This window comes from Aedes aegypti, chromosome 1 (genome assembly GCF_002204515.2).
Source record: "Aedes aegypti strain LVP_AGWG chromosome 1, AaegL5.0 Primary Assembly, whole genome shotgun sequence".
NCBI lineage: Eukaryota > Metazoa > Arthropoda > Insecta > Diptera > Culicidae > Aedes > Aedes aegypti.
In genome coordinates, this window is record NC_035107.1 from 167,162,602 (window position 1) to 167,174,653 (window position 12,052).

General features: G+C 40.7%; 1 protein-coding gene across 1 annotated transcript in view; it reads left to right on the plus strand.

Moving 5' to 3' along the window:
• Nucleotides 1–1,639: 1,639 nt before the first annotated feature.
• The window catches only part of LOC5568282 (protein hedgehog), a 96,895-nt gene continuing 86,482 nt past the window's right edge, over nucleotides 1,640–12,052 (plus strand). Inside the window, exon 1 of the mRNA XM_001657929.2 lies at nucleotides 1,640–2,676. Coding sequence (XP_001657979.2) covers nucleotides 2,326–2,676 — 351 coding nt within the window. The 5' untranslated portion in view covers nucleotides 1,640–2,325. The remainder of the gene's footprint in view (nucleotides 2,677–12,052) is intronic.

Genomic DNA, 12,052 nt, shown 5'->3' on the forward strand with positions numbered 1-12,052 from the left:
GCATCAATCGCGAGATTAAGGTTATACTCCGGATAAATCGGCAACCGATGCGTAATTTCAATCATGATGTAAACAAACAAACGGTGATGGCATTGATCCCATAGTGAAGATAGTGAAATTCGAAAAAGATTCAGGATATAGCCAGGGATGCAATTAATTATACTTTGCTGAATCACGTTTTTCATCATTGCAACAGACACCGTTATAGGATTTTTTTTATTAATAATTATGCAACAGAAAATTAAAGCAATGAACAATACTATATTGTGTAATGCAATATTCCATTTTAATATAGGTGTTTGCTACGAAAATAAAAAATCTGGCAATACTGTTGATGAAACCAAGCCTGTCATGTTATGCTAGTGTTCAACAAATGGAAAATGTACGTGAAACGAAAGTGCAATTGAAAATATTTTTATGTAATCAAAAGGTACGAGTGAAATGTGGAATTTTGACGTCTTCGAGAGAGTTGTTTCTTTTATCAAAATGGGCAACTTTGCCGAACATGCCAAGTCTCTAGAACGTCACAGTAAAAAGTTAGACTGTGGCGCCACCTATGCGGACGATTTACCAACTATCCGTTTATGTCAGTAGATGGTCCTCGTTGTTACAAAAAACTTTGCCGAAGACACCAAATACAGTGAAACCTCCATGAGTCGATATTGAAGGGACCATCGACTCATGGAAATATCGAGTCATGGAATAGAAATCCTTTGGAAAGCTGTTTCTAGGGACCATCATAGTAACCTTGAAATTTTGTTTCTAGTATGGTTCCATGAGTCGATATCGAGTCATGGAACATCGACTCATGGAGGTATCACTGTACCGTAAACGCTTCGTTACCGAGTTATCAATTTTGTCCCGCCAGATTGCGTCCCTGGCCCATAGTGCAGTGGCAGCAAAGAACCAGAGTGATTACTCACTCATTATTGTGTGATATGGAGCACATGGTGAAAAAATCCGAAAAATTGAGCTGTCGAATGCCTAGCTAGAGTACAAAAACTAAAATGTCTCTCTTCAAGGATTTCTTCGGTGGTTATTCCTTGGATTATTTCAGTGGAATTATTATGCTGAAATACCCATCAATCGAAAGAAAAAACACACTTGTTTTTGTGAACTGTTTGAATTTTCGATTCGGCCCTTTAAAAAACTGGAAATGTTAGTTACTTGGGTTAACTAACCTAGTATTCTATAGAATACTGTTCAATCGATCAATTTGAAACTACCAACTGTTATCTTCAAATTGATTGTCTATGCAACGTTTCTAGTTTACAGCAAAAATAGCTTGTACACATGGACCAAAGAAGAAAACTAGAAAACGACAGGAACAGTAACTGTAAAATTTGATTTCATTTTCAAAATTTAGTTAGATAGAAAACCATTTAACGTTTTTACATCAACGAGTTGGCCGACCCTGCATATCGGAACCCAGCTTTCCTTAAAGATTACCAACGAGGTCTGACACTCAATACCACCACAGCAACTCAACCCAAAAAGCTTTTCAACTCATTTTTCCACTGTTGCACTGCCTTATCCCACCGAAGTGTAGTAGAGGAAGGTAACTCTCGATACATGTTTTTCGCCACTTTACTCTCTCGGCCGGTGAGTCCCATTGGCTGGTTGGTTGACTGGCAGGCGTTTGGCTTAAACGTGTGAAAGAGAGGCTGAAGAGGCTTCCACCCCTGTTGAAAAGAACCACACCACAAAACGGAGCCAAGAGGTGAGAGCCAACATGGTGCTGGCTACGAAAATTTTCAGCCGTGCATCTACTTAGTTCTAATTTAGTGCTAGTCGAATTACCATCTCCTCCCTATTTTTCCTTCGGCCGGCGGTGACAAGTTGACGAGAGTGAGTGTTTCAAAAAGAGTAATTACCAAATTGGTTTAAGCTGCGCGCGACTTTACATGAGCTGGGATTCAAATATTGAATGGAATAAACGCAAAACTGGATGTATTTATGAAGTTTTCCGTGAATGAAAATCTATGATGTTCAGTGGCAATTATGTGTTTAACATTATAAAAAATTTAATGGAAACGGATGCAGTGACAATTGTGCAATGTTTCTGAACGCACGTTAGAGATGGTAGCGTCAGTTATTGAGACCAGTCAGATTAAATTGATTATTTTTCAAGTGGAAGCCTGATAAGTAAGCTCCTGGTTATGCAGTTCTAAGAAAAAGCGACAGTGATAAGTGTTTGTATGGAATAGTGTGTTCATTTATGTATAATATGGAGTGATTAGTTGAGAGTTTAGCTCGAGTCAGTCAAAAATATAGAAAAGTGAAATCGGTTACCAATCTCATCACCCACGTGTTATCCATACAAAAATGTTCAACATGGTTTGGGATAATTTCAGCTGTGGTCGGAAAAACTGTTTCAACAATCGAAGGAAGTACTTCACAATGTTGTTGATTTTCCTGCTCTACATGGTGTCCCAGGTGCAGTCCTGTGGTCCTGGCAGGGGCATTGGAGGTCCCCGAAGAACCCGAAAACTGCTTCCGCTAGTGTTCAAACAGCATGTACCGAACGTTAGTGAAAATTCGTTAGGCGCCTCTGGAATGCAAGAGGGTCCAATCTCTAGAAACGATAGCAAATTCCGCAATTTGGAGACCAATTACAATAAGGATATAATATTTAAAGATGAAGAAGGTACTGGAGCCGATCGCGTCATGACGCAGGTGAGTAAAATTTAATGGCTACACGCTTGGCCTACATTCTTCCGACGGTTGAAACGGCTTGTGTGTTTTATGGCGCGGGTGGCTGATACAATATCAAACTTTCTAGATAAAAATGTAAACGTCGGGCTGCGATTAAGGTGATTATAGAACGAAGCCACACCTCAAATTTTCAAGAGTACAAGTCTTGAAAACCAAACAGCGCACCGCGTTGAAAATTTATCCCATTGGTCATCAACAGTTTGATTGATTTTCAACGTGAACTGTTGTAAGATTCTTCAGTCTTGTGCGCTTGAAAATTCAAATTTTGGCTTCGTTTTATAATCACCTTAAGATAGTAAAAATATAATAGCCTCGATTAGGAAGCGGTTATCAGCGCTATGAAAAATCAATCATATTGTTTTATTTTCGTTTCAAGTGAATTTCAGTTGTTTTACGGTTTCCGCTTTAAAATCATTTTAAGGAGCGTCAATTCACACGAGTTGATCATATTTATGACATATTTTTGTGTCAGAGTGATACAGAATTATTAAACAATAAAAAAATCATCCTCCAGAACATTCCCTGATTTCAAAATCTTACAAAAAATATCAAAATTTGTTTTTTATAACATATTGATAAAAGTTTTTAATAAGAATTTTCTGGATTAGAATCTAACAAAATTCAATATAATCGTGATAAATCCAAATTGAAATTTAATTCTACAGTATGATCAATAAAAAAATGCGAAAATTGTTTGAACGTGAATAAGGCATTATTATGTGTTATATTCATTTTTATCGTGAGTGAATGTAATGTTTGATTATTGTAATATATTCTGACATAACTTCACTACATAGGATAATTTTTGTTTTATTTTTTACTATCTCAAATAGTGTACAAGAGCAAAAAAGACGAAAGTTTTGTTCTCTAAAAGTCAGAAAAAGCGTTCAACCGTTATACTCTGACGATTAACTTTCCACAGAAAATCACACTTAATTATTGAAAATATTAGGTTGTTTGGTATCAGAGGAAGGAGGAAACAGCGTGTTTTACATGGTTGAGTGCATTTATTTTTATGGGTTTGGTGTGTCTTTATTTTTTGTTGTTTTTCATGTTTTTTTTTAAGAAGTTTATTCCTTAAATTAGAGATTACTTAGATGAACACTAGATCAAAGGTTTTTAGCCGCTTATCATGCTTATATGAAAGTTCAACCACAGCTCTTCAAAATAAGCCGTTCATTCTAATAACTATTCAAGCCTCCAGCGCTCTTAGTATGTATCCCTTTTATCATTTGACATGGATGAATGTTGGAGACCAGACTTGTGAAGAATCTCACATCATTGTATACTTTTTAAATACTTTCATCACAACTTAAATATTAAACTCAATGACCGCAAGATTAAATTTGAAAGTATGCTTCCAATTCCTCTCTAGTAAACAGATTAAACGAAACACATAGTGAATAACATTAGTGTTTCGTTTACATTGTCCATGTGCCATAAAACATGATATGACGATTTTCATTTTTTTTATGGGCCACACTGTGAAATACGTTACGTATCGTATGACATGTTCCGCTTTGAACTCGTCATACGATTTGTATTTCTGGTAAACATGCCCTGTAGAAATTGTTATTACTGCAGTGATGTTAGATAGAAGAAACAACATCATTTTAGTTATTCATTCAACTAAAATTTAAACTAAAAAATGTTATCAATTTAAAGATAAGGTTTTAAAATTAAATGCTTTACCAAGTATTCAAAATTATACTGAAAGTGGTGTTTTGTTTCTTACTATAAGCTAATAAGAGGTATCAAATGTCAAATTTGCAGTAAATTTATCAATACAGTTAAAAATTGCCTGAGCATGATTTTAGGTGTACCAAAATCACGACACATATTCTGAAGGAACGATTTCCGGGTGAGATTTCTTTCACGTCGATTGAAGTTGGAGTGAAGGTCGCACGCGTCAATGCTAGAGCATATTCCGTAAAGCAATTTGTTTATGGGGCCATAACATAAGTAGCGCTAACAATGTCACATCCTTGACGAGAGATCGTTTTGTTGCACGTCATAAACAGTGACAAAAGACGAAGGACTTCTGTTCGTTTATTGCTCGGCACCGTTGGACACCGTCGAGAAACAGGGTAGCCGTAAGACGTAAATCCTTCCAAGGTCAGTTCCAAAATGATGATCGTTCGTGGAAGTTTACCGACCTGGCCACGCTTCACGTTCCTTTTTTCGTTAGCATTCATTTAGTTTTCAATTTGCTCGAAAAAGATAAGGTATCATTGCGTCGTTTATTTGTGGACAAACACACAACCTTTAATTCGCCAAAAATTCGAAGCAAATCTTATCAGAAATCGATCTGGAGTGAAACGTGTGAACCAATGTGTATTAAATTAAAGCCAACGCAAGATAGTACATTTGTTGTGCTTATTGTGATAGCAATAAACGTTTGATGTGAAGAAGCGGCAGTTTTCGCTCATCATTATGTGACATCAGTTTGACGCAGATTTGAGAATCGTGCGAATTGGACCAAAGCTGATTGACAGTCACCGTCTAACGTCCAAATACCTGGTCTAGACTGAAGTGAGATAATCTATACGAGACGCCTGGCACGATTGGTGGCCCCTTTCTGAGTGTTTGAATCACGGAAATGACAAACGGATGATCTAACTGTTTGTCACTTATCACACCGTCACCGCGTAAGCACTTCGAGTAGGTCGATTATTGAAGTGCTCGATCGGTTTCTATGGAATGCTTATCGGTTGGGTTTACCCCAAATGTACCACGGATGTTAAATAGTAAGAATGCACAACAAATATTGCTACAGTATGATTGGTTGTTGTTAGAAACTCACTACTTGCATACTGTAAAGATCGAAGATGCTGCCGAATTCAACCGATTTTGAATCCCCTTCCCGTGGACGAGCATGGATATTTCGTCAATCCCTATCCCCCTCCCACAAACGTCCACGTGGCATTTTTAACACGTTTATATAACATCTAGTTGATTTCACGATATGTTGCCAAAAGTTCAAAAAGGGGTGTTTCAATTTTCAGAATGGATGTTAGGCATAAACGATTTATTCATAATGCGACCATTTCGTATGAAGCTGATTTATTCCAAAAATGAACTATGCTAAACGCTCTTGTGGGCCACGTCTCTATGCAAAAAGCACCTCAATTAAACTGCAATGAAACATTTGGCAAAAACAGAACTTTTCGATTTTTTTTCAAACGTCGAAAGTTTTAGAAAAATCAACTAATGCCTAATCCCAAAAATGCAGAAAAACCGTTACAATTTTTATTTGATGTTTTGGAATTATTACTCACTTTGATTGAAGCTTAAAGCCAATTGGCTATATCTAAACTAGTGAATTACAAACAGATTGCATATTTCATTAATTGTTGAAAGTTTGAATAATTGATTTGAAGGTTTCGATAGCCAAATAAACAATCTCTATGTGGACATTTCTATTCTACCACCCCTCTTCGTGGACTAAATCGTGACTTTATATAACCAATCTTGTGGGCTTCGTGGTCATGCGGTTAGTGGCGTCAGTCGGTTAGGCATATTATGCCACGGGGTGTAAGTTCGATTCCCGCTCCAGTCGGTGGAAACTTTTCGTCAAACGAAAAATTCATCACTGAGCTACTGGGTGTTCCGCATGTTGTTCGTTGCCTAATAGTTGTAATCGTTCAGTCTGTGCTGTCTTGGCTGAAGACTGCTGTCTTGGCTGAAGACGGTGTAAATTGTCTTTTTTTTAAATCTCAAAAAGCACAATTTGGAAGCATTAGGCGAAAAAACTACTATGCTGGTTATATCCCTACGGACAAAAGGGAAGGGAAGACATTTGTTGATTGTTATTTGGCTTTACATCAATTATCTTGATAGAGCCTCGCTAACAATATTTCTCCAATTCCCTCGGTTCATGGCCGCTTCTCTCCATCCTCGGCTGTGACCCACGCTCTCCAGGTCCTGGTGTACCTGGTCAATCCACCTAGCTCGCTGCGCCCCACACCTTCTTGTTCCGACCGGATTCGTGGCGAACACCATCTTTACAGGGTTGTTGTCCGGCATTCTTACAACATGCCCTGCCCAGCGTATCCTTCCAGCTTTAGCTACCTTGACGATACTGGGTTCGCCGTAGAGTTGAGCGAGCTCGTGGTTCATCCTTCGCCGCCACACGCCGTTCTCCTGCACGCCGCCGAAGATCGTCCTTAGCACTCGGCGTTCGAAAACCCCAAGAGCTTGCAAGTCCTCCTCGAGCATAGTCCACGCCTCATGCCCATAGAGGACTACCGGTCTTATGAGCGTTTTGTACATCGTGCATTTGGTGCGGGGCGAATCTTTCTTGACCGCAGTTTCTTCTGGAGCCCATAGTAGGCACGACTTCCTCTGATGATGCGCCTTCGTATTTCCCGACTAACATTGTTGTCAGCCGTCAACAAGGATCCGAGGTAGACGAACTCGTCCACCACCTCGAAGGTATCCCCGTCTATCGTAACACTGCTTCCTAGGCGGGCCCTGTCGCGCTCAGTTCCGCCAACCAGCATGTACTTTGTTTTCGACGCATTCACTATTAGCCCAACTCTTGTTGCTTCGCGTTTCAGGCGGGTGAACAAATCTGCCACCGTTTCAAATTTTCTCCCAATTATATACATGTCGTCCACGAAGCAAACAAATTGTCCGGATCTCGTGAAAATCGTGCCTCGACTGTTAAGTCCGGCTCTCCGCATGACACCTTCAAGCGCAATATTGAACAACAGGCACGAAAGTCCGTCGCCCTGTCGTAGTCCCCACCGAGACTCGAACGAACTGGAGTGTTCGCCCGAGATCTTCACGCAGTTTTGCACACCGTCCATCGTTGCTCTGATCAATCTTGTGAGCTTCCCGGGAAAGCTGTTCTCGTCCATGATTTTCCATAGCTCTATGCGGTCGATACTATCGTATGCGGTGGTGCGTAGGGACCTGGTACTCACTGCATTTCTGGAGGATTTGCCGCACGGAAAAGATCTGGTCCGTTGTCGAGCGGCCGTCGATGAAACCTGCTTGATAACTTCCCACAAACTCGTTTGCCATAGGTGATAGACGACGGAAGAGAATCTGGGATAGCACTTTATAGGCGGCGTTTAGGATGGTGATTGCACGATAATTTTCACACTCCAGTTTGTCGCCCTTTTTGTAGATAGGGCATATAACGCCTTGCTTCCACTCCTCCGGTAGCTGTTCCGTTTCGCAGATTCTGACTATCAGCCGATGCAGACAAGCGGCCAACCTGTCCGGGCCCATCTTGATGAGTTCGGCTCCGATACCACCCTTGCCAGCGGCGTTGTTGTTATTGAGCTGTTGAATGGCATCCTTTACTTCACCCATCGTGGGAGCTGGTTGATTTCCGCTGTCCGCTGTGCTGACGTAGCCATCGCCTTCGCTGTCCTGACCTTCTGTGCCTGTGTTCTCTGCGCCATTCAGGTGTTCATCGTAGTGCTGCTTCCACCTTTCGATCACCTCGCGTCCGTCCGTCAATATGCTCCCATCCTTATCCCGGCACATCTCAGCTCGCGGCACGAAGCCTTTGCGGGATGTGTTGAGCTTCTGATAGAACTTCCGCGTTTCTTGAGAACGGTACAGCAACTCCATCTTTTGACATTCCACCTCTTCCAGGCGGCGTTTTTTGTCCCGGAATAGGCGGGTTTGCTGTTTCCGCTTCAGTCTGTATCGTTCCACGTTTTGCCGCGTACCATGCTGCAGCATTGCAGCCCACGCTGCATTCTTCTCCTCTAAAACCTCCTGGCACTCCTCGTCGAACCAATCGTTTCCTGAGCTCCGTTCCACATATCCGACAACGCTTTCGGCAGCGTCGTTAATGGCTGCTTTGACTGTCCTTCAGCAGTCCTCAAGAGGGGCCCTATCGAGCTCGCCCTCATCCGGCAACGCTGCCTCAAGATGCTGCGCGTACGCATTGGCGACATCCGGTTGTTTCAGCCGCTCGAGATTGTACCGGGGCGGGCGTCGGTACCGTACATCATTGATGACGGATAGTTTTGGGCGCAGTTTTACCATCACCAGGTATTGGTCGGAGTCAATGTTAGCGCCACGATAGGTTCTGACGTCGGTTATGTCGGAGAAGTGCCGTCCATCGATCAAAACGTGGTCGATTTGCGACTCTGTCTGCTTAGGTGATCTCCAGGTGTACCGATACGGGAGGCTGTGCTGGAAATAGGTGCTACGAATGGCCATATTCTTGGAGGCGGCAAAATCTATCAGTCGTAGGCCGTTCTCGTTCGTCAGTCGGTGGGCGCTGAACTTTCCAATCGTCGGTCTGAACTCCTCCTCCTGGCCAACTTGAGCGTTCAAATCTCGTATGATGATCTTGACGTCGTGGCTTGGGCAGCGGTCGTACTCGCGTTCCAGCTGCGCGTAGAAAGTGCATCCGGAGTGTGGGCTATGCACGTTGATTATGCTGAAGTTAAAGAATCGGCCTTTGATTCTTAACTTGCACATTCGTTCATTGATCGGCCACCACCCGATCACGCGCCTTTGCATATCACCCATCACTATAAAAGCTGTTCCCAGCTCACGTGTGTTGCCGCAGCTCTGGTAGATGGTATGATTACCTCTAAACGTTCGCACCAATGCTCCTGTCCAGCACACCTCCTGCAGCGCTACGATGTCGAAACCGCGGGTCTTCAGTACATCGGAGAGTATGCGAGTACTTCCAATGAAGTTGAGAGATTTGCAGTTCCACGTACCGAGTTTCCAATCGCTAGTCCATTTTCGTCTCTGTGGTCTTTGCCGATTGTTCCAGTCCGTATTCTCTCGTTGACGTTCCTGTGCTGATGCATTTTTACGGTTGGCTTGCAGGGCCTGACTCCAACCCCCTAGATTTCCGGAGGACCATTCCCCCTAAATGTTCGGAGGGCCATAGTGCGCAGTTTAGCTTAGAGTCCTTCTCTGGCACTCGGACGATGATCAGCCGCCCCTGACATGAGGAACATACGCTGTTGTGAGCCGCTCCTAACATGGAGTACAGACGCTCCAGGTTTGCAAAAGCAAACCCCCCCCTTCCCTGTCAGCATACGACCAAAGTTCCCACCGGGAGTTGGTTACCCGATCTTCCCCAAGGTTACTCGTACCCTGGCCAGTACCACGAGGAGGTAGGGATAGGAGTTGCTGGGCAAGAGGCTAAGGACCGCACAAACGGGTTTACTTTATTCCTGCAGGTACGCTAGGTACCAATGGTACGCCATGCCCAGCCATTTACCGCGCCCAAGGGAAGACATATACAATATTTTTTTCTATAGAACAAGTTCATTGCTAAATCACCACAGTTATTCCGGAGAGGAAGTTATGTTAGTAGTATAAGCTATAAATTTTAATTCGAAAAACTGCATTGATTCGTTGATTATATGTTCTAACAAAATATAAGTTCAACAATTTTCTTTTAACATCAGAACATTACAACATATAAGCTTAGAAAATAAGCATTTCAGGTTGGACTCGATTATCCGGAGTACCGATTTTTTTCCGGATAATCAAATCCTCCAGATAATCGATACACCAGAAAAAAAAATAAAATTTGCAATATAAGATCTTGAAATTTATACTTTTTGTTATTTTATTTGTATGAAGCAGTGAAGCAGCCAGAAATTAGTTCTAGAGAAAAAAGGGGTCTTGAGAGAAAAATAATATTGACCGCATAAAAAACAACCATATTAACTACACTTTTTATATTAAATTTAGGGGAGAGATTATTAGAGTATGTTTAAAACTAAAAGTTTGAACTTTAACACTTTACTTTTTGCAAAAAAAAAAATACTAAAATCACTACTAAGGCGAGCAAATACCTTTAAACTCTAATATGTGTTGAAGTCTGTAAGTCGCAGACGAAATAGGCCTATCTGTCAAGATAAGCAACACATATTAGAGTTTAAAGGTATTTGCTCGCCTTAGTAGTGATTTTAGTATTTTATTTTTTTGCAAAAAGTGAAGTGTTAAAAGTCAAACTTGTAGTTTTAACCATATTAAGCACGGTTCAAAATTTACTTACACTTTGCTATTTGTTAAACTAAGGAATCGTCTATAAATTAAATCATATCACTCTTCCCCTTAGTGAAGGAATCCAAGGGAACTAGATAATCCATAAAAATATTGTAGTATTCAATCCTTATAAAAAGTGTGTCTTAGGAGGATAGGACAAAATTTTGCATTACGCAATATATGGGAACGTCCACGTGTGAGTGTGGATGTACGTATGGTAATTTATTAACGTTTCCTTATACGATGCTTTTCGTTTGGCCTTCCTAGCCGCATGGTCACTAGGCATTTATCCGCAAAGGAGAGTAGGTTTGATTTCCACGTGTACCAGGAAAGTTTCTTCGATTGTGCCAAGTCTCAAGTCTATTGCTAATTCTTTCACAGCTTCCTTAGCAGATATCAGGCATAGGATCCTTATGGGACATTGCTTCAAAAACTTGTAGTCAGTATTCGTGTGAAGTTACTAGATAATTTATCCATTATAAGCTAAAAGAATCGCTCTATAAATTACGAAATCATTAGTGGAATGATTATGAATTACAGACGAAAATTATTAAAATTTATAGACAGTTTCCACACAAAATTCTTAGGGAATGCTTTGAGTGCCGAATATGATGATTAATTCTTTCGAAATCCCCAGAATATTGCCATAGTATTTTTACTTGACATCTTAGCAAATAGACGAATTGCTGGGTAAATATTTGATATTGCTTTAGAATTTACTATGAATCCTACCAAGAAAATTTAAATAATTACCGACAAAAAATAAATAAAGATTATTCTTTGAAAAATATCGCCAGGAAGTCTTCAAGTAACTTAAATTACTTTTTGTTGCAAATTACCTACTCGTTAATACACCGTGAATCTCTGTCATGAACATCAAAGATATCGCCAATGTTGCCATTGATACTCTATTCCCAAGAAAGTCTTTTACGAAAAGATCCTGTACCGACCGGGAATCGAACCCAGACAGGAAGGCTCTACCACCATTCTGTTCAAAAATGCTTTTTCAACACTATTACTGATGGAGCAAAGCAAACTAATTGGACAACAGCCTCTAGCTAGAAGAATGTATTTTCTTTTTTTTTAATTGGTACAACTTGGCATAGCAGTATGCCTCCTGAAAACACTTAATATTTCATCAACAACGATAAGTTACTTTCTGAAAGTTTCTAAATAACCCTACAAAATCCATTATCATCAGAAACTTTTTTATTTTGGATTTTTTGAAATAATATTTCTCACTTCCTCCAAATTAGTGCCCTATTTGACTTTTTTTTTAACACTCCAGTCGTCGCGCTGTTGTGTATTGTACAACAGTGGTGAAAAAACCTCGCTTATCGTACACAGCATC